The sequence below is a fragment of the Molothrus aeneus genome, chromosome 2 (assembly GCF_037042795.1).
Source record: "Molothrus aeneus isolate 106 chromosome 2, BPBGC_Maene_1.0, whole genome shotgun sequence".
NCBI lineage: Eukaryota > Metazoa > Chordata > Aves > Passeriformes > Icteridae > Molothrus > Molothrus aeneus.
The window spans coordinates 27,799,485-27,826,572 of record NC_089647.1 but is presented as its reverse complement, the minus strand read 5'-3'; the positions used below and the strand labels follow the sequence as shown (position 1 = coordinate 27,826,572).

General features: G+C 52.0%; 1 protein-coding gene across 2 annotated transcripts; it reads right to left on the bottom strand.

The window, feature by feature from the left end:
* Positions 1–224: 224 nt before the first annotated feature.
* On the bottom strand, positions 225–23,498 carry ATN1 (atrophin 1). Of its 2 annotated transcripts, XM_066572190.1 has the most exons (10): positions 23,140–23,498; positions 9,145–9,332; positions 8,809–8,946; positions 8,321–8,434; positions 5,020–7,034; positions 4,585–4,807; positions 3,759–4,476; positions 2,457–2,600; positions 2,029–2,209; positions 225–1,481 (listed from the first exon to the last, which is right to left on the bottom strand). In XM_066572190.1, the coding sequence occupies exons 2-10, from the start codon at positions 9,220–9,222 to the stop codon at positions 1,448–1,450; spliced, it is 3,645 nt and encodes a 1,214-aa protein (XP_066428287.1). In that variant the 5' UTR covers positions 9,223–9,332; positions 23,140–23,498; the 3' UTR covers positions 225–1,447. The 2 variants fall into 2 exon arrangements, with proteins under 2 accessions (XP_066428287.1, XP_066428288.1); XM_066572191.1 differs by lacking the exon at positions 23,140–23,498 and having other exon boundaries at positions 9,145–9,186.
* Positions 23,499–27,088: the final 3,590 nt, after the last annotated feature.

Below are 27,088 nucleotides of genomic sequence, written 5' to 3'. Positions count from 1 at the left end.
CGGGCCAGCCGTGCCTCCCGGATCGTATGCAAATTTCTCGCTTTTCATTGGTCCACGGTGCGCACGCCCCGCCTCTCCCCGCGGTGGCAGGGCTCCGGCCCAACGGCTCCCGCACGCCTTTCCCGAGGCGGTGTCCACTTCCAGCCTCTCCCACTTTTCATGGGGAGTGTTTCTGCCCTTCCCCCCCGGCCCCACTGAAAAGAAATGAACACATCAGAGTCCCGTTTCTGAAAGGGTTTTTTTGTCTTTTTTTTTCCTTTTTTAAGAGCTTCATATATATATTTATATATATAAATTATTAGAATGTGTGTCAGGGCTTGGGAGTGCGTGGGGAACATCGTTTGGGTGGTTGTTTTTTTTTTCTTTTCCATAGCTGGGTTGTTGGTTGTTTTTTCCTTTAATGGTTAAGTAAATATATATATATATGGGGGACCAATCGAGAGATACAACTGTGAAATCAGAACACGCACGCGGGGGCAAGGGAGTCACAAGTTGCTACATAAAACTGCCACGTCTAATAGGATGTGCATGAGTTAAAGTACATCAATTAGGAGGGGTGAGGGGAAAGGGGCAGCCACCATCTTACAGACAGTCCCAGGACGCAGTGTCACCGCTCGGCCACGCCAGCTCTCCCCCCGGGGCTCAGAGGGGTCACGGTGCTGATGGCAGTCTCCAAAACAGTCTGCTGGTGCTTCGCACCTCATGGTCGTGCCCCTTCCCATCAGCTGGGGACAGCACAGCCCCCGTCCTGCAAACAGTCCTGCGGTGCTTTGCACCCCGATGGCTGGGACCGGACCCTCGGCAGGCAGGAGAGACCTCTCAGCAAGGGACCTGGAACGCTTTGTTTGCATCTGAAGGGATGTTGGGAGAATGGGAAGCTGCTCTGGCTAATCTGAAAAAGTTCCACGTTGCTTTTCTGTATCGCTAAGCAGTATCTTACACTTAAAGGGGGGCTTGGGGGTTGAGGAGGCATCTTGAAAAAAGGCTCTTTTGTGTTTGCAGTTATTTCTTGGCTGCACCTCCTCCTGCAGAAGCAGAAAAGGCAGGAGCATCCTGTACATGAAGTCCTGCAATGCTCTGCGCTTTTTATTTAATGCAACTGCTCCCCCAAAAAACAAAGGATGGAGCTCCTGCCACCCTGAATTCATGTCAGTCTTTGTCTTTTCTGAGCTCTGTGCAGTGCTGATTCTCTTCTCTTCAAAGCTCAGCTGAAATCACGTACCAATCACTTCAGGTCCATTAGTGGTGTGTCAGTCCCTCCCCATTTTCTCTCCTCCACTTTTCCCAGGATGCCATCCCATACTTTTTGTCATCTTCTCTTGTACTCTACTGCATGGTGGGATCAGGATGTGTCACTTTGCAGCTTCCCTTCCCCCAGGATTTGGTTGATTGATTGCTCCTCTTGAGAGAAAGACATGATGATGTCATACTGACAGTGGAAGTCCATTTAAAGGGGTTTGTCACTTTCCTTCTTCAGGTGACTAGGATAAAAAAGAGGAACAAGGTGATAGTGAAAGGAAAAAAAGGCAATTTATACCATTCCCTGCCTTTGTTCATCTGGACCCACACAACACTGCTAGCTTGGGAGGTTTTGTAGATCCTTGAAGTAGGAGATACTGTTGAAAAGGTACAGCATTCCACCTCTCTCTTTCCCAGTGTGCCTCCCTCTGCACTTGTGAATTCCTTGTCTTGGCAAAACCATCAAACCATTATAAATGTTTTGTATTTTGGCAGGGGTATCAGTTAGTCATAACTGCATTAACATGTGTGAAACACATAAAAGTTATCTCCCCCCTCAGAGGGGAGGAGTTGAGATCTCCCAAGGGATTGAATAGACACTTGCCAAGTAGACCTTCCTGGTGGCCAGCCACAGCTGTGCCCTGTGGAAAGCGTCCCTGTTCCTGGTGTGGGCTTGGCCACAGCCACCCGCTCCAGGGGCAATGCTTCCCCGCTCCCACTGCCTGTGCCAGCCCCATGCCAGGGCTGGGCCTGGAGGTGTTCCTGTGAGGAGAGAGCAGCTCCACGCACCTGTAGTAGTCCTCCTGCGTGGGGAGCGGCACGCCGTGCAGGGGGTGGTGGGCGTGGAGCCACTGCTGCTGCTCCAGAGCCAGGCGCTGCAGCTCGGCCGACTGCGCGTGCATGGCCTGCAGCTGGTGCGCCGCTGACATGGGCGCCGACAGCGAGGCCGGCAGGTCCCTGTAGGGCGCAGCTGCAGCCAGAGGCGACACAGAGAAGACCCCAGTTAATGCTCCATCCAAGGCCCCCAGCTCAGTCAAGACCCTGCTGCAACCCGATTCCCATCCCTGCCCACATGCTCATCCTGGCAGCGTGGGCCTGTCCTACACTCTGTTTAACAGACTTCAGCCTGGTACTGTGACACCCCAGGACACCCCTGCCCCTCAGAACTCTGCTGATGCTCTCTGGAGGAGAACAGCAGTCCCTGTGACGTTCCTTACCAAAGAGCTGGTGGCGCAGCACTTCATTCTCATGTAGAGGGTGAGGCAGGAGAGGGTTGGGGATGGTTCCAGCCGGGTATGGTATCCGGGTAAGGTGTGATCCCGAGGCGAGGGGGTCGATTAGAGGATGAACGGAGGCTGAGGCTGGGAAGAAAAGATACCACAAGATAATTGTCTCAGGCTTTGTAGCAAGTAACACAGAGACAGGCACAAGGCCTCACAAAACAGATATGGAGAGAGGATCAGAGTGTGTTAGGGATGGGATGATTTCACAGCTAAACAACATAGTGTCATCTCCTTCTGAGTGTTACTCTTTTTTCCTGCATCGAACTGCATGTGAACTAGTCTGGCAGAGCTCTGTCCCTACACTTCTCAGGAAGAAATACTGTTCTTTGGAAGTTCAGCAGGGTTCTGCAAGGACCTGCTCTGCAACCAGATCTACACCCCATATCATGCCCATCTGTCACCCCCAACTGCCATTCACGTGCATACTTGTACTGGGTGCTTTCTTTTCCAGGTCTTATTCAGGACAGATTCTCTTTCTAGTGCTTTGGACTCCCAGCCAGACTAAGGTGCCCAGCCATAGATGGTAGAGAAAATGGACACTCACTTGTACCTTGTGCCATCTCTGACCACTTGCTCAGAGCCAGCATCTGTGACTGACACCAGACCCCACTGACTGCTCACAGCACCTGAGCAGGCGCAACACTTTTTTCCTATTGCACTGTACCTTGGGCTTTGCTTCCCTGAGATTTTCATCCCTAAACATTTTACTTTGCTTTCCTGCAGGATGTGGAAATGGAAGGGACCATCATTCAATTCTGAAGAACAGCAGCCTCCAGTTCCTTATGATTAGCCCGCCTCCTATCCCATCCCACTATCTGCAGCTACTGTGAACCAGCATTTCATTAGTCCTAAGGACACTGCCAAAACTGTTCTAGAAGGGCTCCTGCTCCCTCTGCAGACTCCAGTCTAAGGAATGCAGTTCACAGCAGCACCACCCAGGCAGTCAGTGGGACTCCAGCACTTGTACTATGGCCCCACAGATCCATAACAAAAGGACACAGTGCAAACAATTTTGTTGGCCACGGATCAGCAGTGTCAGTGCCTTAGGTGGGATGGGAGTGGGGGAAAGGAGAATGACCATGATGTTGGGCTCTTCTGGCAGAAGATCTATGGCCTCAGAGTTTAGTCTTGCCAGCTTTTAGGGTTCCCCAGGGCCAGAGGGAGGGAGTGCAAGGAAGGCACAGTAGGACAGAAATCAGGGCTTTGTGCAGGGCACCAGCACCACGCGGCCCTTACCTGCGTGTATGGCATCCTGCTGGTGGAGATGGAGGTGGGAGTGGATGTGGGAATGCTGATGATGATGAGGTGTCACATTGAGCATCTGCAGCCGGGCCAGAGGGTCATTGCTGAGCGCGGCCACCCGCTCGGCGTGCTGGCGTTCGGCCGCCAAGCGCTCGGCGTAGGACATGTCGGGACGAAGGGTGGGGCCGGCTGCCAGCGCCAGCCTCTCCCGCTCCAAGTGGCCCAGCCCTGGGTGGAAGGGAAAAGCGGGATGAAGGCCAGGGGCCGTCTGCAGACTCAGCCCGCCGTGGCGTGGGAAGGGATCCATGGCAGCGGCGGGCACGGCGTGGAGCTGCTCCAACTCGGCTGGTTTGACTTCAAAGCCAGGCTTGAGGCGTTCGCGCAGGTCCCGGTCCCTCAGGTCTCGTTCGCGGGCCTCCCGCTCCCGCAGCTCCCGCTCCCGCGTGGCCGGATCGCTGCTGTAGATGGCTGGCACGTTGTAGCCCAGCAGGCCCGGGTCCACGGCGCCCAGGGGCACGTAGAAAGGGTGGTTGCGGTTGCTGGGGGACATGACGTGGGGCCGGGCGTACTCGCTAAGGGTGCGCAGAGCCGGGGTGTCGGGGCCCAGGTATGGGGGAACAGTCGCTACAGCACTGCCCTGCTCGAAGGAGGGGCGGTGGGGAACCGGCCCCAGGGACGAGCACTCAACTGGACGGCCCTCCTGGGCCATCTTCTGCAAAAGAGCAGAGAGACCGGCTTCAGGGTCCCAGCGGGGAGCGGCCGAGGGGGCCCTTGAGCATCCGCCCCGGCTGCGCTGCGGCAGTGGGGCTCCCACACCTACCACACTCCTCTCCAGCTCCCGCTCCTTCTCCCGCTCCCGCTCCTTCTCCCGCTCCCGTTCCCGTTCACGCTCCTTCTCTTCACGGGCCTTCTGCTCAGCCTCTCGACGCACTTTCTCCACCAAGTCTGCTCTTTTCTTGGCCAGCTTGGAGCCATCAAGGGGCACAAAGTACAGGTCTGTGCGGGAGCAGGAGTTGAAGCCACGGTCCAGGTGTTTGTTGAATCTGGGGATGAGAGGGGAAGCCTGTCAGTGCTGACAGGGCCGGTGAGCAGAGGTGGGGACAGGGACAGCTACTGTGGGAAAGGCAGTGTGGGAACGTGAAGAGCAACATGAAAAAGGCAAAAGGGCGTAGCTGCACCTCAGGCTTGGGGTGATTTCCTCTTCCCTGCCCCATACGGCCCTCCCCATCCTTTGGAGAAACCAGTCTCCCCTCACCTGGCTGACTGGCTGGCATGGCTCGGCACATCCACCACCTTGGGGGGCGGCGAGGGGCTGCGAGCAGGGGGCATGGGGCTCTCTGGGGGCTCGTACTCTTCCGACGGCTCCTGCTTGATCTGAGCAGCGCTGAGGGGGAGCGGAGGTGGCGGCGGGGCCGGGGCAGCCATGCTCCCTGGCAAGGGTGGTGGGGCAGAGGGGGCGGGTGAGGGGGCTTTGTAGCCCCCTGCCACAGGGGAAGAGGCCACCCGGTAGCCAGGAGGGGTAGCTGCACGGAAAGGGGCAGCTGAGGAAGTGGGGGGCGAGCCCGGCTTGTAGGGGGCCGGGGGCTGGAAGGTGGGGACAGGGGAGGCCGCCCTCTTCCCATAGGGGGCCACAGCTGACGGGGGGACCGGGGGCGAGACCGTCTTGTACGGCGCTGCAGAGGGGGAGGCCATGGTGGCGATGACGGTGGAGAGGGTGGTGGCAGCAGAGGTGACTGGAGGGCCAGCCCCATGAGCAGGGGACGGGGGTGGCGGCGGGGGGAAGGTGTAGGTGGCAGGACTCTGCCCCGGTGGGTGCGTGCACATGCTGGGGTAGCTTCCCTGGGAAGAGGCAGCAGAGGAGGACGAGGAAGAGGAAGAGGATGAAGACGAGGAGGAGGAAGAAGGGGCAGTGGCCGCGGTGGCGGAAGGAGCCTGGCTGTAGGCGGCCTGGCTGTGGGGAGGGTAGAGCCGCAGCCCGTAGGTGGGATGGGAAGGGTGATGGCCGCTGGACTCCAGGCCGTGGGGGTAGCCCCCGGGGGGCTGGGGAGGAGCTGTGGCTGCTGGGGAGACGCCCCCGCTGCTCCCGTGACCGTGGTGGTGCTGCTGGGGAGGCTGCTGGTGATGGGGGGACTGGCCAGGGAAAGGCGCGGCGGGGTGGGAGCCGGCATTGCCAAGGGGGCGGCTGTAAGGGGGCGGCCCCTGGCTCCAGACGGGCTGCGAGGGCAGGGAGGGCTGGGTGTACTTGGGGGGCTGGCTGGAGACGGAGAGGCCGCTGGGCGGGGGGAAGGAGTGCCCGTAGGAAGCGCTGTAGCTGGGCAGGGGCTGGCCCGCCGAGGGCTGCGGGTACTGCGCAGAGGAGCTGGAGGGCGGCAGCGGTGGCGGCGCGTAGGGGTAGCGGGAGGGGGCCAGGGCCGGTGCCTTGTCCTGCCCCATGCTGTGGGGCGAGGGCAGGTGGCCGCTCAGGGCCTGCCCCACCATCCCTGGGGAGCTGGAGGCGGCCACTGCGTTGTTGAGGGGGCGCAAGGCCGGGGGAGGAGGCAGGTTGGAGGAGACGTGGGGGAAGGAAGGGGCCGAGGCCGGGGGGGCGGCCGGGGGGTTGGCTGGGGGCGTCTTTTGAGGAGGGAGCCCTCCTCCCACCGACGCCAGTGAGATTGGGGTGGTAGGGGGTGGATTGTGCTTGGCGCTGAGGGGCTGCTCACGAGCCCCTGGTGCTGGGAGCCCCCCCACTCCACTGGCAATTTTGGCCCCAACCTGGACCACATTGGCCGCAGGATAAAGGGGAGTGTGGGAGGAAGAGGAGGAGGAAGAGGAAGAGGATGAGGAGGAGGAAGGTGGAGCGGAAGGGGCAGTAACAGCAGAGGAGGAGGAAGAGGAGGAGGAGGAGGCCGGAGTCTGTGGGGCTTGAGCCTGGAAAATGCGTGAGGCCTGGCCCTCCAGCTGGGAATGGTAACTTCCTGCGGGGGGTCCCTGGGGGTGCACCTCTCCCGGGAGCCCAAAGCTGGGCTCCGGTGGGCGGGCCAGGCTGTCGGGAGGGGGAGCTCCCGGCGGGCTCTCGGGGAAGAGCGGGGGATGGTGGTAGGAGTGAGACGGCCCCTGGGACAGCACAGAAGAGGAGTCGGAGTCGTTCTCCACGCTCCCAGGGCTGTAGACACTGGGCGAGGTGCTCCTGTTATCCTGGTCAATGTCCCGTGGGTCGCTGCTCATCTCATCATTGAAGCTGTGGCCATCAAGGCTGTCAACATCGGATGGGGATGGAGGACAGGGCAACTCCTGAAGCAGGAAGGAGGAGGAAAGGGGCATTATGAGGCCACCCAGACCACACGTGACACACTTCAAGCTCCCAGAGAACTTGTTTTCTGACCTTTCTCTGCCAACCCCAGCACTAGAAAACCTCACAGAGGAAAGGAGACATTGTCTGGCAAGGTACACATAACGCCAGTCCTCCTGCCTCCTTTTCAGTGCTCTCAGGTCCTTCATGAGCATTCCATGTTCAGGAAGGAGGTAGCAATGGGTACCTGTTGTAAAGAGGCAGTGATGGAGGGCAGGGAACTGTTACACACAAGGCTGAGAGGGAACAGATACAACACGGGCGATGGGCTGTTGGCCAGGACATGGTATCACCAGTGGCATGGAGCAGCACATGCCAGAGTGTGCTGTGCCAGCACAGGCCGCAGACCCAGAATTGCTCTTCCTGCCCCTGCAGAGCTCTTCCTGCTCAAGGAGACCAGCTCCCACCCAGACCCCCTCACTGTTCCACTCCTTATTTTCAGGAGTTCCCCCTGTGCTTCCCAAGCCCTGCTCCTCCCCACCACCTGCTGCCTCAGACAATGTGCACTGGTGATCAGCAGTCATCATGGGTGAGGGTAACTAACAAGTGCCACTCTAAGCAAGGGAGACTAAGCTGAAAAAATACCACTGCTGAGCTGAACAGACTGTCCATGTGGAGAAATTACAGAAGTAGAACCAAGGTGGTTGAATTAAAAGGACCTCTTAAGATGAGCAAGCATCCCCATGTTTGCAGGCCTTTAAGGCCAGTTCCCTAAACAGGACAACAGGGAATGGAGAAGCACAAGAGCTGAGTCTTCCAACCACCCAACCACCAATCCAGCCTGGTGCTGTCGCTGTTTTGGAAAAGCCCTGCCACGTCTCTGTGTGTGCATGAGCAGGTGTTGCATGACTGTCACCTGGAACCCACCGTGACTTAAGCACCTCCATGTCACACTGTGCTGGGGATCAGAAGGGACTGACTCCAGCCCAACCTGTGGCTGCACACACAGACAGGCTTTTAGCTCTAAGCTGGAAAAGGCAGGGCACATCCCTGACAGCATAGCAGCCCCCTGAACACAAGGCAAATGAGACAGAGAGCCTCCATCTGCTCAGTCATCACTCCTGGTGGCATTTTTGTAGATGCCATTTAGGTTGGAAGAGCTGCAGTGGAAAACCCAAGGTGTCGGGGCTCCCAAGCAGCCAGAACCTCAAGCAGCACAGACAGGGAACTGCAGACTCCTTTGCTCTGGACTGGGCACATGCCAGCAATCACAGCAGGTAGTGCTCACCTCAGTTTTGGTTTTTTTGGGAGCGTTGGTGTCCTCCCCTTCACTCTCTGAGATCTCTTCTGTTCGGCCCTGCTTGCTGCTCTTGGGGGTGCAGGATTCCTCCAACCGGCCTTTCTGCAAGGAGACAAAGAGAACACGGAGGTGGAGGGTCATGGGGAAGTCTTCCAAGCCGACAGGTCTTCACAGACTGCAGCAGGTGAGACACAGCCACCATGGCACGTGTGTCAATGACACTAGCAGACCAACATGGACCTAGCATATGGAAAAAATGAGCACTAAAAGGGTCTGGTGAGACTGGACATCAGTTCTTAGGAAAGTGCAAGATGGTGAGGATGAGAGCAAAGAGAGATTCTGCCCATTTCAGAAAGCTAACCCAGCACAGGCTACTTGTGGATCTCTTTTGGTTTGTGTCCCTGGATCCACAAAGGGATCCCACCCAATCTGGGCAGTCCTTGGCCACCCCACACTTGTGTTCCAGCTGGTATTACCTTTGTCGCTTGTCGGGATTTCTCAGCCTTGCCATCACTGCTGGAGGTGCTGACACCACCAGGGGAAGCTCGACCCCGTGACCTGAGCTCCTCTCGGGGCCCCGGAGTCTCTTTCTTCCGTCCACTCCGCATTGACATCTAGGAGAGGGATCACCGTGTCAGTCCTGCTTTGCATCTCCCACCCCTCCTGCTCTGTGCCCAGCCTCCCAAAGCCCCTGAACCCCTTGCACTCCGCTGTGCCAAACTCATGGCCACTACCTCTGCAAGGAGCCTCAGTTCCAACCCACACCTCCAGCCTGGCTCTTGTGTCCCACCCCCCCGTCCTACCCCACGTACTGAGTCCTTGTTCTGTCGTGTCTTCATTCTTTTGGGTGTGGGACCCCCATTCTCCTTGGCCCGGTTTGATGAAAACATAAATTTTTATGACTCCGCAACCCCCTTCGGCTGTTTCCGAGGAGATGGAGATGGGCAGCTCTTCTGGAAGGGGGAATTACACCAACCAGGCAATGAGATCCTGCTGGATCCTGAAAGGCAGACAAGCAGATGAGGGGGGAGAAAGACTGAGTGAACCATAGAACACCCTTTCATGGTTTGCTATAGAAATATGACAAAATTATTACTGTTTCCTTATTTAGAGACTTGAGTCTGTTTACCAAGAATGCAATAAACTCTCCCATCAGTGTGGGAAAAGATTTGCCCACTGCCATATTCGATTTCCAATTTCTTGGAGTGATATGTGCATGAGGCAAGGTATTAATTTTTAATGGCTTCAAACTCAAAGAGGGCAGATTTATATTAGATATCAGAAAGAAACTCTTTTACTCTGAGGGTGATGAGGTACTGGAACAGGTTGCCTCAGGGATCCCCCAACCCTGGCAGTGTTCAAGGCCAGGCTGGATGGGGTTTTGAATAACTGGGTCTTGTGGAAGATGCCCCAGTCCATGGCAGAGGTGCTGGGAATAGATAATCTTTAAGGCTCCTCTTAATCCAAGCCTTTCTGTGATTATCTAATTCTATGATTTGGGTCCCAATAACGCTGCTTTGGAGGATGCAAGAAGGAACAGTTATCAGGATGTTATCTGTCTTCTGGAATAATTTTTGTATTTTCCTTTCCTTGGGGAAAAAATAACAGGAAAGTGTTTTTAAATGTTCCCAATTACAATTTTTCTGACTTTGTTAGCTCATCTTCGCACTTGCTGTCAGTGCAGAAAGTTACACCACCCTTACCTGGCCACGTGCTGCCATTTGCTAGCCCTGTGTCATCTGTCACTCAGCAAGTGGCCTTTGCTGAAGGGCACTGTACAGCCCTGCCCTCTCCAGAGCACATCCACATGCACTCATGCAGTACCACGTTATGCAGGACATGTGACAAGTCTTGCTCGGGCTGTTCCATGCCCAAGGTACACAAATAGGTGCAAGAAAACACATCTAGCTCTGCTTTTACTCGACACCATCACCAGCTCTGTTTAGCCTGGTGTGCCTGCCAGGGTCTCGTCCTCCTCAACACTGGATGTTTCTGTGTACCAGACCGAGTCACACCCAGGGATGCAGAGTACATCCTTATACTTTGCAGCAGCGGGAAGATTTCTGAGATCCCTCTGGAACAATTTACAGCTTTGTGCCATGTCCAAAAGCATTCTACTGTAGATATTTAACACCCTGTTGTATCACACAGTTCCTGCTCTGTACTATGAAAGTACCATGTTTGTGTTAGCCTGGGAACTGGAGGAAATGATTCAGGGATACTGCTCCTGAAGTTAGCCTGCTTGAATCCAGCAAGATAAGGACTTTTTGCACTGCTCTGCACTGCACACACATAGCCAAAAAGACTTTATCCTTCCCAAGCCTGTCATCTGAGTTGCTATACTCAGCCTCTGGAATGGACAATCTGAAAGACAAGGGAATGTGTCCCGTGGAAGAGGCACCAGCAGAAAAAAGCCACAACTACTGGGTTTTATTCTCTCATCTGGAAGCACAGAGGAATTTTGTGAATAAGCCTATGGATTTGGCGCTCCTGAAGACCATCCCACACCTGGAAAAATCACCTTCCAGCCAAGCAGTGCAGGAGCAATCTGTATGACTTCCATTCCTCTGAGAAGGGAGCTGAAAACAGGGATCAGAGCAAAAGCACCCGACAGGAGAACTCTCAGATGTCCTGTGCAGCCCTGTTGCTGGACTGTGTGGCCCCAGGGTCACTGCTTTCCACTGTCTTCATCTGCCTGACCGTGAAACAGGAGTAATGACACTGGCCTGTCTCTCCTGGGGCTCCACATCTTCCCTGACCAATGCTTACAGAAACCCATCCGGAAGGTACTTAGGAAAATCAGGGGGTTGTTTGTTTTAATTCCATTAATATTTTATTTGACCTTCATCACAAGAGCCCCAGGGGGACTCATCCAGCATTAATTCCCACACACATCAATTCATTAACTGAGACCTCTTCTTTAATAGGAAAATAGCTGATGGTGGTTTGTAACTGACCTAATGGAGGCAGAGCCCACTCCCAATCCCCACCCACTGACTTGTTTAACAGGCTCATATTTCTGCCACGCTTTGGCCTTTTGGTTGCTAATTCAGCCAGTTACACTGATGCTATTCCAGATAAGCATCCAGTATCAACATTTCTTATGTGAAACAAATGACTGTCATACCTAAGGTGATCCTAATTTAACTCAGCTTTGACTCATGCCATGGTGGCAATCTGAACATATTAACTCAGCTCTGAAGGCACAGCAGCAGCAACAGCAGGCTACATTCCACAGGGATACCACCCACGCCTCCCACACCAAAGCCAGAGTGATAACACAGCACACAGGTCTCGCTTCAGCTTTCCAGCAACCCTGGAATGACAATTACCATCCTCTTCCCAGAGAAGTCAGTCAGCAGGGAAATAACATGCAGCCAACCACACAAAACTTCCCTTTTTCAGAGGGATACCCACTCGTACTTATTCCAAACGCTGAATATGCAGTAAGAAACAAAGCCAGAAACAAATAGTGGCATTTCAAGAGACATAATCAACCACTGACTGAGGCAGAAGTTTCTGTCACTTAGACAGTGAAGACTTTACTAAAATATGTAAGAGAACTGATGCACACATTATTAATACAGCAGTATAGCAACTGTTATGGCCAGATGAGAGGATCAGAAATCTGCCTTCTAATTTTAACATCTATGAAATTAAAGCCTGCAATGTGAGCCTTTACAATTAGTAAGTTACACCTAACCCTTGCCATCACTGAAGATCCCTGCAAATGTCTCTGAAGGGTTCTTAGGGCTCCGTGGTTTTGGTTAGGAGGTGAGACGTGACAGGCCTGCTGTGGAAGGGTTAACCTTTCCCTGGCCCTGTGAAGCCTTCACAGGTTCAACTGAGTTATGAGGCATTGCGAATTGCAATTTTCTGTTTGCATTTCATACAACCCAGCTTGGCTTGGCTTATTGCCCAAACCCCTCCATATTCTCCGGTAAGCCCTGGTGAAGTCTCCTGTGAGCAACACACACTCAACAGGCATCCCCCACGTGGCATTCAAAATGGATCCTGCTCCTCCTCCTCCTCCTCAGCTCCAAGTAATTCTCCTTCCCAAAGCCTGGACCGTCCTGCACCACCAGCCAGAAGCTTATGAGGTTCAGCTTTTCTTTTGTTGAAGGACACAGATGGGTTCTCTCCTTCCCAGGCTGTCATGTGGAGCAATTCTCCCAGGTAACCAAACTGGAAACAAGTCCATCTCAAATGAGAAGCACTCAGGTTTTACCTCTTAGAAAGCAGGCTGAATGTTTGTCCTTGGCTCAGGAGAGCATTTAGACATTAGGCTGTGGCTTTGAGGAAATAAACTTTCCTAGACGGCGACAGAAGCAGAGGAAATGGGAAGCAAGTTTCTGGGGTGGTGTTTGAGGGCTTGGCCAGAAGTGTAAATGACAAACCAAAGCACTGCACACGCTGGGGCTACACCCAGCACATTTCCAGCAGCCAGGAGCCCGTTTCCACTGAGACCAGGAAGACAGGGAGATGCTGCCAGAGCCATGCAGGGTTCTGACACTTCAGCAGGTGCTCAGTGGCAGAGCATGCCCCAGGATGCACAGCCCAAGTCCAGGGCTCCAGCCAGCCTGAGAAGATCAAATGCCAGCTAAGGTCCAGCTAGCCCTCTCTGGGGCCAGTGTCAGCAGAAGGGAGAGATGAAGGCTCCCAGCATCAGTGTCATTTAAGAAAAAGAGCTAACATTATCCCCTTTTTGGTTTATTTACTACAGACAAAGCCAGCTTCCACTAGATGCTAGTCCATGCAAGTAGATGCTAGTCCATGGAAGTTTGGAGTAAGGAGTCAGTGGAATGCCTGCTTTAACCTAAGTACAGATGTTCTGAAGTGCAAACCCCTTGTCTTCTTCATTTGGGAACTGTTTAAAGTACACAGTGACTACTCTTTAAGTAATTTCCTGAAATGTAGGAATCACATCCAAAATCCTACATGAAATCCAAGGTATTTGGTATGAAAAGGCAGGGATTCAGAAGTCAGATGTGAGAATTAAACTGAGTCTGCTTCTCTGCAATTCAATAGCTCTCTGTTCCCATCCTGTTTTTTCTCTTCCCACTTCTACAAAGAGATGGACTAGCACTGGAGGGAAGAACCAGGGTGGCAAAACGAACACAGCTGCTTTTTAACACATTGCAGATGCTGAAAAGTGTCCTGAAAATAAGCTGGAATGTTAACTGATGGATCCCTCTTGATGGGTAAAGATCACTAAGAAGAAGAGCAGTATGTATAACACAACTGCCCAATGAATGATGGTCCCAAATATTTTTAACTCCTCTCTCAATCTGTCTCATTTTGTAAAATAAAGGGAAATTTTCCAGAAACGTAATCAGTTTTAACAATTGTGTACAATCTTGAAAACATTAAGTTTTGTCCCAGATACTACAATCAGATAACCTGAAGTACAGTATTTCCCAATGGCTAATTACCTGATTTCATGCTTGAACCCTGGCATTTCACTATAGGGCATGATGGAGAAAGAAAGGGAAGGAAGAGGAAGGGCACCATGTTCAGTGTTGGACAGCAATGAGAAAACAGGCCAGGGTTGAGGTTGCACATCACTGTCTTTTGATACATACCTGGAGCATGACATTACTGTAAAAGGGAAAATGACTCTGTGAGCAAAGGGATTAGGATGCCAAAATGGTTGAATACCAAGATGGCAAACATTTGTGGCTAATATTATCCTGGGTGTGAATACTGCCATGACTGGCAAATCTCCTATATTCAGTAAATCTTGTTAAGAATAAATACACGAAGGTATACAAATGAAAGGTAGTTTTCAAACAATGGCATTTTTCTGTCTCCTACAAAGTAACTACAACACTGGGTGGATGCAGGGGCTGTGAACTCAGGCTGGGAAGTGAATTAATCAAGGAACAGGACTCCTGCAGGTCACTCTCATGCAGGTCACTGCACCCAGAGACCCCAGGATCAGAGCACACACCTCCCAGTCCTCTGCAGAGCCCTCCACAAGGGCTGGGACAGGCACATCCAACCTCCAGCAGCCATCAGACACAGGCAGGAAGGGCTGAGACCTGCCCTGCCAGCAAGGTTTGGCAGCACAGTGTTATGTGGCAAACTCAGACAGAAACACCTACAACATGAGTGCAAACTGTGACTAGTGCTCAAGAGGTCAAAATATAAATCTGGTATGAAAATAGTGACAGCTGTCGATTTTTGTTACTTTCCATAAAGACACGGATTTCATAGTGGCAGTGTACTGGAATTTCACTGGATTCTTCTGTCTTCAAAATATTATGGCATAGAATGGGTCACTATGTGATGTGTTAAAACAAATTTTAACAATAAATGTAAATGTATGCTTCCAGAAACTCCATTCTGTGCCAGAGGGTGAATCACACACACTTTTAATACACAAGTTGAATGGACTCTCTCAATTTACGTCTATCTATGTAAGAGCTGATTCACAGTCCCATCCTAAGAAATCAGATTTGAGACCACCTGAGGAAACTGAACATGAACAAGTCCATGGGACCCAATGAGATGCATCCCACGGTCTTGAGGGAGCTGGCTGACATAGTTGCCAACCCAGTCTCCATCATATTTGATAACTGTATGGATGGCTCCATCCAAAGAGTTCACAGTTCAATGCCAAACTGGAAACCTTGAGCCAGTGGTGTCCCCCAAGGATCTGGGACCAATACTGTTTAATATTTTCATCGATGACACAGATGGTGGGATTGAGTGCACTCTCTGCAAGCTTGCAGATAACACCAAGTCAAGTGGTTGACAGGCTAAAGGGAAGATATGCCATCCAGAGGGACCTTGACAGGATTGAGGAGTAGAGCCATGAGACACATGAAATTCAACAAGGTGAAGTGCGGGTCCTGCACATGGGTCAAGGCAATCACCAGGATCAGTACAGGCTGGGGAATGAAGAGGCTGGGAGCAGCCCTATGGCAAAAATCTTGCAATAGAGGTGAACAAAAAATTGTGCATGAGATAACAATGCACACTTGCAGCCCAGAAGGCCAAATGTGTCCTAAACTGCATCGAACCAGCATTGGCAGCAGGGTGAGGGAGGGAATTCTGCCCCTTTGCTCTGCTCTGGCAAGACCCCAGCTGGAGTGCTGCATCCAGCTCTGGGGTCCCCAGCACAGGAAGGACAGGGACCTGGGACAATTCCCTGAAAGGAGAGTGTAGCCAGGTGGGGATCGGCCTCTTCTCCCAGGCAACAAGTAATGGGACAAGAGGAAATGGCCTCAAGCTGTGCCAGGGAAGGTTCAGACTGGACATCAGGAAGAATTTCTTCACTGAAAGGGTGGTGAGGCCTTGGAATGGGCTGCCCAGGGCAACAGTGGAATCACCATCCTGGGAAGTGTTCAAGAAATGACCAGACATGGCACTCAGTGCTATGGCTTAGTTGACAAGGTGATGTTTGGCCAATGGTTGGACTTGATGATCTTGGAAGTCTTTTCCAACCTTAATGGTTCTGTGATTCTGAGATTTTAAGCATGTAAAGGTGGCTTATAAGAAAGGCAGAGAGACAAATTTCACCAGGGCTTGCAGTGACAGGACAAAGGGCAATGGTTTTAAACTGAAAGAGGGCAGGTTTAAATTGAATATAAGGAAGAAACTCTTTTCTATGAGGGTAGTGAGACACAGGAACAGGTTTCCCAGAGAAGCTGTGAATGCCCCAGCCCTGTAAGAGTTTAAGGCCAAGATGCAAGGGACCAGGAGCAACCTGGTCTAGTGGAAGGTGTCCTTGCCCATGGCAGGGGGGATGGAACTGGATGATGTTTAAGGCCCCTTTCAATCCACACCAGTCCATCATTGTATAAAATATCCTAAAATTATTCCAAAATAACACCTCTCATGCAAAAAAAACAAAAAACTCATCTTGAGGCAACAGCTTCAATCCTTCTTACATGTACTTATTGCAAATTCACTTGTCAGGCTACCTATGTGCTCCTTCTCTGCAGTAAAATAATAAATAAAAATTAAAATGCTCACAATTCAGGAAAGGGTGCCAAGTAAGAAGACTAAAAATAACTGTGCAGAGCACTGGCAGTCTTAGGAGATAAAGCTAGTTTACATTTTATTAAGCCTATATTAATGTTTTGTTTTCTTAATTTTGCACAACCATGAGGAGCAAGAATGTTATTTTGAGTATGAAAACTCTGATTCTGGAAACTCCATTCAAATAAAAATGTATCTGTTAAAAAATTATGATTAACAGAGTGAAATAACAGAGCTAAAGCAAGGTAATAAATAATAAAAATATTCATGCAATTAACAATAGCTTAATTTACAGCATAGAAGAAGATATTAATTTTTGCAAAAGCAACTGAAAATAAAGTTTGATTCACTAAATGAAGGTTAGATGTACTAAAGAAGGTTATGTTAATCATAAAACAATTCCTGAGGGCACAGTAAAATGACTGTTAAGTATGTAACAGATTTACTTAAAAATCCCAGAAGAATCATTCTGTCTCCCCAGAGGAGGGCTTCCAGATCTCTCGGAGATACAGGCTGGCAGAGCCCAGTGCTGGATCAGGAAAAAAAACCACACTGGGCTCTGCCTTCTGCAAGTGGGATGGAGCCTAGAGAGGCATGCTCCAGAGGAAGGACACATCACATTCCCCACACTCACTATTTTATGAAGTGCAGCATCTTCTATATTTGCAACACCTGAGCACACCTTACCTGTGGAGCTGTTAGGGGCCAAGGGTTTGTTTAACACCTCAGAGCCCTCTTTTGATACACAGATATCCCTTTGCTAAAAATGCAAAGCAAATTACTCAGAGACATCACAGGATGGTTGCCCAGAGAGTCAAAGGAGGATGCCAGAGCTGGAAGGGACATCCAGACTCTGAGATGACCAGTGCAACTCAAAAGTGATATCCTCTGGATATAAGAGGCAGATCCATGAAATGGCACCTCGGCATCCAGCAGCCATCGAGAAAGTAAACTGCATGCTACAATTTCCTGAGGAGAACATCATTATGCCCCCACACAAACCTATGGCTTTCCCACATCTTGAAATGTGTGTGCAATTCTGCTTCTTCCATAGGAACCAGAAGGGGCAATGAAGAGGCATGACTGAGTGGGTTAGACATCTCTGTCCACAGAAAAGGTTATTGAAGTGAGGATGTGACTGGGGGCCATAAAGCCATATATAAAAATTAGAAGTTAGGTAGGAAATATTTTCTTTATTGTATTTTCCAGGACAAATTTGATGACCCTCAAACAACACTACAAAGAAACACGTTCAAAACCATTCAAAAAGAAAGAGTAGTTCTTGAAACAGATGGCTGCAGAATTTCCAATTAAAGGACACCATGGGTGCTAGAAGGTTCTATGTGTTTGATGGGGGACTGGAGAGTTTCATTCAAGAGAGAATCACTGTCACTTTCTGGATAGCTAGAAACCGTATCTGGCTATGGCAGGTCCTCCACTGAAAACAGCTGGAAGCTGTAGAAGTATCACAGGAAAATGGCACAGGATTGGATTGGATTAGATTACACCAGATTAGATTAGAAAATTACATTATTAGATTAATGGTTGGACTCAATGATCCTGGAGGTCTCTTTCAACTAAATGATTCCATGATCTTGCAGCCACTGACCCAAAGGATACCCTTCAGATTCTCTGTTTCCAGGGATTCATGACTGACAGCAAAGACAACACGATAGCCACGTGTGCCAAGGGCAAGCATGTGAACAGGATGAAGATGGAGAGACACATCCAGAAGGAAAGAAGTGAACGAGGGCCAAGGAAATGGGCAGAGGAACAATAGTACAGCAGATATGAGTCACTGGTAAACTTCGAGTCACTCCCAGGCTTGGGATCCCACAGCTTCTCCTTGGTCTACTGGCCAAGGACTGGCCAAGTGGGATGATCCTGACCTCATCCCTCATCTCTCATCCCAGAAGTCTGAAAAGGCTTTTCTTGAATGATGAAATCCACCAGTGCACAGAGAAAGGAATATTCTTCAGGAGCAGGAAAAGAGATGTGATTTTCACCTGACTATATACAGGATTGGTAAGGCAATTATGGGAGTAGTGCATGCCATTTTTACCTGTGTACTCCAAAAAGGATGCTGACAAATTGAGAAATGTGATTAACTCCTCCCCCTTATAACCTTAAGCTAAATAAATATAGCTTACCTGAGAAAATGTTAAACGGAGACTTGAAGATGGCCTATGAGCACTACAAAGGAAGATTTTTGACAGCTCTTTAACCTACACAACAGAGACCCCCATATCTAATGGATAAACCCAGACAAATTGAACAGAGGAATGGTGCAAAATTTGAAAAGCAGGAGAAATCAATCACTTGAAAAACTTGCATAGGAATGCAAGAAGCGTATCACTGAAATTTTTAAGGGTTTTCTTTTATTTTATTGTAAAATAAATGCTCTTAATATTTTCTGCACAGACCATCCAGTTGATGAGAACAGGTTTTTCAATACTAAACTCATTAGTAGTCATAGAATTTGGCCAAAAGGTGACGGGGTCTAGCTAGCTTTGGTGAAAATGGACTTTGAAAGCAATGGTCTAGCAATGTATGAGGAAAGCCTGGATAAACCATTCTTCATGGAGGGTGGGCCCTCTTTATGTGTCTGGCAAACCCTGAATAATTCTGAGGTAAATCACTTCATCTGTTGGACTGCCTGAAAGAAAAAAAACAGCAGTATATCCAAAATACTGTGCTATAGATACACTTTATATCCAATACACTCTGCTATATACATCAATATAAAATTTAATAACTATATAACATTATATTTTATACAAGATATATTATATTATACAAACTACCATATATATTGTGAGATACACACACACATAAATATATATACACACATAAAGTAAATCCAATTCACTATCCAAACAGAAGAAGGTTGCTCAAATGCAACCTTCACTTAAGTGATCTATAGTGCAGAAAGACCTTGTGGAAGAAACAGGCTATCACCAGTGCACTGTACAGCAGGGAAGTACAAGTCTAAAATTTTCCAGCTAAACTCTCTGTGATGAAGAATGTCACCAGGGCAAGAGACATGAAGTAAGATTGAGAGCAACCAGCTCCCCTTCTTCAGCAAAGCCCAGACAGACCATCATTGGCTGAAATTGCCTGGAGAAGATATTGCAGTTAGCCTTTGGTTTGTAGGTGAAAATACTGCCACAACGATCAATCAAACATTGATATTTTTACAGGAGGAGACAACAACAAATCAGTGTTTGCTGCCACAACACACACAGAAAACAGACGGTCAGAAACTTCTGCAGGATTATCAGAGCTCGAAGCTAGGCACTGCTTCTGAAGGGATCACTTCCTCACAAAGTTGACTTCTGTTGAACTTAAAACATGGCCAAATCCTTATCCACAAACAACTGAAGCCCAAACCAGACTGGTAGGGCAGTGAAGCTCAAGCCACTTGAACTGGAAACATCCCCTTCTGTTTCACCATTCTCCATACACACCTCACTGACAACATGGGCTGTGGGCCCACCACTGCCCAACATGTGACTGGAAGGACAGAAAGATTCTCCAGTGCTCATCTCAATGGGACAAGAGCAGTGGGACATGCACCTGGCCAGCCTGGCAACACATGCCTTGGCCCTGCTGAGCCTCAGGAGGTGAGGGAAGGCACTGAGAGGGAGCACCTCATGTTCATGTTAAACCATCTGCTGTGACCAGACTCCAGCAGGGACCTCAGGAATTAGTTCTGCAGAGAATACCTACCCTAGGTGTGCTCACTTGGTTAAGAGCGTGACTTCTTCAGAGATGCCTTTACTTTTGAACAGTCAGAACTCGTGATGCTTTCTCCTTCAGCCTTTAAGAAGTTTGTAAAGCACTGCTATTTTGTACTTCACTAGACATAGTCTTCAAGAAGTACAGATGGAAGAGATAAAGTGATAAACACAAGAAATATATATGTCACACTTCCAAAGCATCTCCTAATGGAGGAAGAATGAGACCAGAAAATCCAATGAAGGCAAGAAAATAGTTTATTTGTCCAAAAGAAATTGGGAGAAAGAAATGACCTGGGGAAGATAAAGTCTGACAGAAGAGAAAACCAGGTTCTCAGAAGAAAAGGCATTACACAAGGAGGAGTAATATAAGATGGACAAACATTCAGGTAGGTATTTAAGGAGGGGCACAGCTCAACATGTGCACAGACCAATTCCAGAGATTGCATTTTTAAACATTATTACACCCCAGACCTGGTAAATAAATAAACCTTCGCTGCACAGCTCTGTATTCCACATGGACTGCTCCTCTCAACTCCACCTCCATTCCCAAGAAAAACACTGATGAACATGAGAAGGCTCCAGGACAAACTGGGAAGGTGTACAAGGAGTGTCAGGAGCTGAACTTTGGGAGGAGAAAAACCTGCCTGATGTATTTCACCCACAAAATAAAATCAGGATGGAATATTTCAATTGGAAGGGACCTACAATGATCACCTAGTCTGACTGGACTAGATGCTCCTCCTCCTCCTCTTGAAGAGCAATACAGATCAGGCTGCTTTTAGTGCAGCAATCTCACCATGCTATAGAATCACAGTTCCTTGCATGACCATTATCATTTTGGAATACAAGTACACCCACAAGAAATATTATCGTAACTCCTTGCTCAGGCAAACCTAAAGGTGAGAATGCAAGAACCTTTCAGAGGTATCCAAGGGGTACAAAACCGAGGGGAGGAGGCAAATGCATATGAAGAGAGGTAAAGGCAGGTCACTGCAGCAGGTTAAACCTGTTCATCTTGTTCATTAAGATTCACTGCACATTTAATTTTCAAATGTTGGAGGTTTTTTATAATTTCCAGCAAGACCCATGGTACTGCAAGTTCACTCTTTGGCCATGCTTGAAAAGCTCCATCATGATTCATAACTGGGAAAGTCTGGTTTCAAAGATCAGGTCATTCCTAAGAACTTGGGGAACCACACAAATGATTGGTTGTGCCATCACTAATGACAGACACAAAATAACATTAACAACTTGGCCAAGAAACAGGACAAGAGAGAACGAGAATAATTCCAAATGAACAATTTGATCATTCACATTTACAAGTATCCCATCCATGGGTAATGACCATGGAGCTCCAGCCCCTTGGGAATGTGTGTGCAGCACAGCAGTGATTCACAAAACCCTCGGGCTTAGAAGAAAAGAGAGTCCAGCCTTCAACTCAGACAGCTGTGGGATTCTCTAGTGGGAGGTCAAGGCTGAACTCTGCAGCTTTAGGCAGCACACACCTGAAGGGTGTGTAACCATGCTCCAGCACTCAGGTGGACACAAAATGAACGGCATTTCCAACTTCTCCTTCACTCTCCTGATGCACACCTCAGGATAATGGCCCACTACACTCTCCTCACTTTTTTAAGGCTGGAAAGCGTAGCAGCTCCTTTGCGATCCACCCAGTACAACCCAGAAATAATGACAACAGATTCGGGTGCCGAGCTCAGTAAGGACACGTTGCTTCTCAAGGCACAGCCCAGCAAAAAACAGACCCTGCAGACAAAAGCCCTACAAATTCTTACAGTAGCCATCCTGGCAAATGAGGAATCGGCTGCGGAACTCAAGGCAGCCACGGCACTGAGGCAAACGCAAGGAAAGACACTGCCCATCTGGAAAGCAACTTCGGGAACGTACAATAGCTACCAAGGCACAACTCCACGGCGAGCAAAGGCGGCGTGCAAAGTAATGCCACGGTGACCAAATGGCTGCCACTTCAACAGCACAGCGGCCACTCGGCAAAATACAGCCGGGAAACAGCAGCCGAGCCGGCCAGAGGCCAGCAAGCCAGAACAGCCACCGGCTCCATGGCATAGCCAAAAGGGCGACGTGGGGAATGGCACTTCTCCAGGAATCCTGAATAACAAACGGACAACCAGCCGGACACACCGAGGATCTGGGCCGGTTCAAGCGGAGCGCAGCCGCCACCGCGATGCCACCCAGCCGTACGGGTCTGGCCAGCGCCCCGGTCCCCAGGCGGCACCCTGGCGTGCCAGTGGAGGGGGCAGCGCCAAGGGGCGAATCTCACCCGTGCCCGCTGCAGCCACGGCGAGGGGAGCCGACACTCTCTTCGGTCCCCCGATGGAAACGTTATTCCCAGCTCCTCCTGCCCGCTCCCCGGCCGCACCTGGGCAAGCGGGGACAATACGAGCTCCCCGCCGAAGGCAGGCGGGGCGGGAGCCGGTCCCCTCCGGCGCTGTGCCGCCCTCCTCCCCGCACGGCGCCGGTCCGCAAACTCCCAACTCCCGCCCGCCCGCGCCCCCCGGGCCCCTGCCCCCGCCGAACTTCCCGCCGCAGGGAAGGGGGGCTCCGCGGGCGCTGACGTCACGCCGGGCGCGCGGCGGGGGGTGTCCCGGCCCCGGGACCCCCGCGGCGGGCGCGGAGCCCCGCGCGACCCCCGCCCCCTGTTCCGGAGGGAAGGCGCCGCGCCGCCGTCCAGCGCAGCCCAGCCCGGGTGCGGGGCGAGCCCCGGGCGGGCAGCGCCCCCCGGCGATGCCAGAGCGCCCCGAGACGCGGCCGGGACCCCCGCCCCGCCGAGCCCCCGTGCCCCGCGGCACTGTCCCAGCTCCTTGCCGGCCCCTGGCCGCATCCGCGCAGGGGCAGGGACCGCCGGGGACCCTTCCCCAGCGCCGCGGGGGTTAATCGCACTCTCGCCCCTCCTGCCCCCCCAAGTTTGGTGTTCCCCCCCCCCGCGCCGCCTCGCTCCCCATCCCGACAGACGGACCGGAGGGCTAAAATCCAGCCGCGAAAGAATGCAGCGAGTGGGCGACAATGACAAGCGGGGCGGGAGCGGCTGGGAGCGGGCGAGGGACTCACCGGCGGCTCCTGAGGGGAGGTCGAATGAAGGGAGGAATGGAGGCGGCGAGGAGCGGGGGGCAGGGATTTAAACGCTGCCCCCCCTTCTTTTTTTTTTTTTTTCTTTTTTTTTTTTTTTCCCCTTTCCTCCCTCCTCCTTTTCCGCGCTCCCTCGTTTCCTCTCGCGGCTCCGGAATAACCGGTCGGTGGCAGCGACAGCGGCTCCGGGAGGGGGGGTGCGGCGGGGAGAGGGGCCCCCCCGCCCCGCGGCTGTGTCGCCCCCTCTCCCGCCGCGCTCAGGCGCCTCCGCCTGCGCCCCGCCGCCCTCCCATCGCTCCCACCGCTGCCCGCCTTAGCCACCTCCCATTTCCGAAGGGCCCAGAACGAGCCCCCTCCCCCGCCCCTCCGCTCCGCGCTCGCCGCCGCCCCTCCCCGCGAAACACCCCACACACCCCGCACCCCCAACCCACCCGTGGGCAGCGTGGGACGGGGGAGGAGGAGACGCGGGCGCGGGGCGAGCAACCGGCCCGGCCCCCGCCCCGGCCGCGGCCGCGCCCCGCACCGCTAGGCCCCCGGCGCCGGCACAAAGGCCGGGCAAAGCGGGGCAGAGAGAGCCCGGCGGGGCGTTTTTGGCAGGACGGGACCGGGGCGGCCGAAGGCTGCGGGGGGGTGGCGGCCGGCCGGGGCTGCGGCGGGGCCTCCCGGGAGGCGGGGGCGGCGGCCGCCCGACGGGCGCTGCTCATCGGCGTGCGGCCGCGCGCGCATCCATCCCCCCGATCCTGCTTCCCATCCCCCGCCCGGTTGCCAGGCAACGGCACAAAGGGAGCGCGAGCCTCGTGCGGGGGCCGCTCCGCACTGCCCGCACCGGGGCCGGCCCCCCCGGCACACGCACACACGGCGGCGGCGGCGGCGGAGAGCGGGGCCCCCCTGGCACACGCACACGCACACGCGGCGGCGGCGGCGAGCGGGGCCCCCCCCTGCTCACTCGCGCACGGCAGCGGCGGGATGCGGGATCCGGCTGGCGCGGGCCTCGCCCGAGCGGCGCCACATCGCCCCCCCTGCCGCCTCCCGCGGCCGCGCGGTGCGGGGGAGCGGCGGGGCTCAGCCACGGAAACGTGAAACATCCCCCCACGGCTGCTCAGAAACGCGGCTGCCTCCCCTCGCTGGCCAAGTTCATGGCGTCCATGGCCATTTTGCAGAAGCTGCTGTCGGAGGAAGGGCTTTGGGAAGGAAAGGGGGGAGCCCACCGGTTCTCACCCGTCCCGCCCGGCAAGGGGCTAATGCAGCTCCAGCCGCTCGCTGCCTGCTGCGGGAGCACGGCCGGTGGAGCGCGGGCTGGGGGCCGAGGAGATGCCACAAGTGCTGCCCCTCCTGCCCCCTTTAGCTGCAGAAGACACGGCAATCGTGGGGGCAAACCTGGAGCTGTGTCTCACAGACATGAACACGGCTGTGTGTTTAAATAAGGGAGCCTTAGTGTGCAGATGGGCAAGTTTCACTCTGATGGCCTTCAAGCATAATCCCAAAATATTTCCTCGGTAGGACCTCTCAGTGAGCAGGCTGAATGGAGTGCTCTCCATGGGCTTTTATTCAGCAATTCTCATTGTCCGTTACATGGCTCCGAGCACTATTTACTGTACGGCATCCAAACTCAGCCCTGAATACAGATGTGGTCCTCTCCTCGTGGGGGTTTCAGCAGTGCTATTCACCCCAAGGCTTTAAAATCATCAAGAGCAATGTCCCTTCTGTGCTGATGGCTCCCAGTGCAAGTGTTCCACACCCACTTCCCAGGGGTACCCTGCCATTTCGGGGCCTCGCTATTTATCCTGGATGCAGAATTGCTCTCGGTGCCTCTCGTTCCCAAGCCAGCCCCACTGGCATGCAGCGCCCTGTTGCACAACATCAGCATGCTTCATGTCTCTAGCTCTCATTCATTCTCCCATCCACCCTTCTCCCCAGCCTGCCTCTTTGTCCTGCCCCTCGCAGGGAGCCTCTGCCCTGCCAGCAGTAATCCTGAAGTGCTGTGGTTCCCTAGCACTCTCTGGTTCCCACACCTGGCATGGGAGATTGAAAAAGCCATGGCTAATGTCCGCAAAAATGCTCACTGGCTTTTGTGTGGTCAGCCCAAAACATTTCATCATCCTGTTTTGGAGAGGTGCTGTGTGGAAGATAGCACCCTGTGGATGCCAAGCACGGGGGTAAACGTTACCTGCTTCACAAAGTGCCTCACCAAGCTGAGCCCCAGACAAGAAGACAGAACATTATTATTGCTGTTGAGGCGGTGGCGTTTGCAGTTGTCACAGCTGCTTCAAACTGTCGCCTTTAGGAGCTGACAGCCTTGTGTCCCAAGCTCACAGTGCGTGTGACCCTTAGAGGCCACAGTGATGATTCATGAAGGAGGAAGATCTTGTCACGATCCTTGTTCTCTGGATGCTAAACAAAATACCCAGATCCCCAAGGTTTGTGGTTTGAGGAAAAGCCTCTGTGGCAGCTACAGTGGTTGGTATTGCTGAGATCTTCTGGATGAGTAACGTGTGACACCAAGTTTATATAACCACAGTGTCAAGCCCCAAATGGTTTTCATGTCATCATCTTCCATAACCAGGTCAGTTGCTTCAGTTCAAAAGCTTGACTTAAATATTAAATTTATTATCAAGATTTTTGGTATCATTTGTTATTCCAATAAGGGAAGAGGCAGAGACTCCAGTATACCTTAGAAAATCATACTAGGTTTTGGTTTATTCCAAGAAGCCAGCCAAAGATGGCCTATGGTCTTAGATTATGAAGAGACATCAGAGGTGATTCAAAAGAGAAACAGGACCAGGGCAACCATTACTTTTCTCCACTTATAAATGCTCACAGCCCAATTGCTGCTAGGTCAAGCCACACTCTGCTCTGTTTCAGGGTGGTAAGCACAGGTGGGAAATAGACAAGAGAACCACGAGTGTTTGTGTGTGCTCGTGCTGCAAAACCAAGGTGGGCTGGCTGCAGAACGTGGGAAATAAACTAATCTCACCTTTGAAATCAACAGATTGAAGGTCTTGGCAAACCAAGAGCATTAGAGCTGTGTCTCCTCAGGATGGATATATGACCTGGGGAGTCTGTGAGACAGCCAGGAGCCAAACTCCCTGGGGTGTAGCTGGTTCTCCCTTGGATTAGGGAGATAGGACACGCCACCTCTCCAGCCACATTGTCCCACTGCTTTCCAGTTCTCCCAGGGGACAAACAGCTGCCTACAAAAGGAGAGGCCCTGGCTGGGATGTAGCCTTCTTAGGGAAATACAGCACAAGAGAGGTGCTGATAGTCCTGTGGGGGAGGCAATGAGATAAGGTAGGTGCTGGAGCTCCTGGCATACAAGGGGAGGCTGAAAGAGCTGTTTCTTTCAGACTGGAGTAAAGGAAAGTTAGGAGGTAGCCAATCACTCTTCGGCTTTTTTTTCCCCTTTGGTGTGGAGGGCTACAAAGAAGTGAGAGCCAAATTCTTCTGATGGATACACAGTGAAATGCCTATGAAATTTGCAAGAAGGGAAATTGGGACTAGATAAAGGGAAAACCTCCTCCCTATAGTTCAGCACTGACACATGTTTCAGGAGGGCCTGGGGAATCTCCTTACCTTGAGATGGTTAGAAACTGCCTGGCCAAGGCCCCAGGCAGCCTCATCTACGTCTGGAGCTAGCCCTGCTGTTAGCAGGGGTTTGAAGTCTAGACCTCCAAACATCTCATCTGGATCTTCCTGTGAAACTCTTACTCTAAAAACTGGGCTCTAATGGAGCCCCACTTCCCTTTTGACACACAGCATACAGTAGTCTCCTCGACGGAAGGAATAAGGAAGCAAGTTATTATAGCTGATTCCACACCCAGATACACAATGCTCTAATATGCTGATTTTTGCCTACAGAGAGCTTCATAATGTCCTCCTGCCAACCTGTCCAAGCTGTCTGTATTTAGTCTTCAAGCAGCAGAGACAAATACTC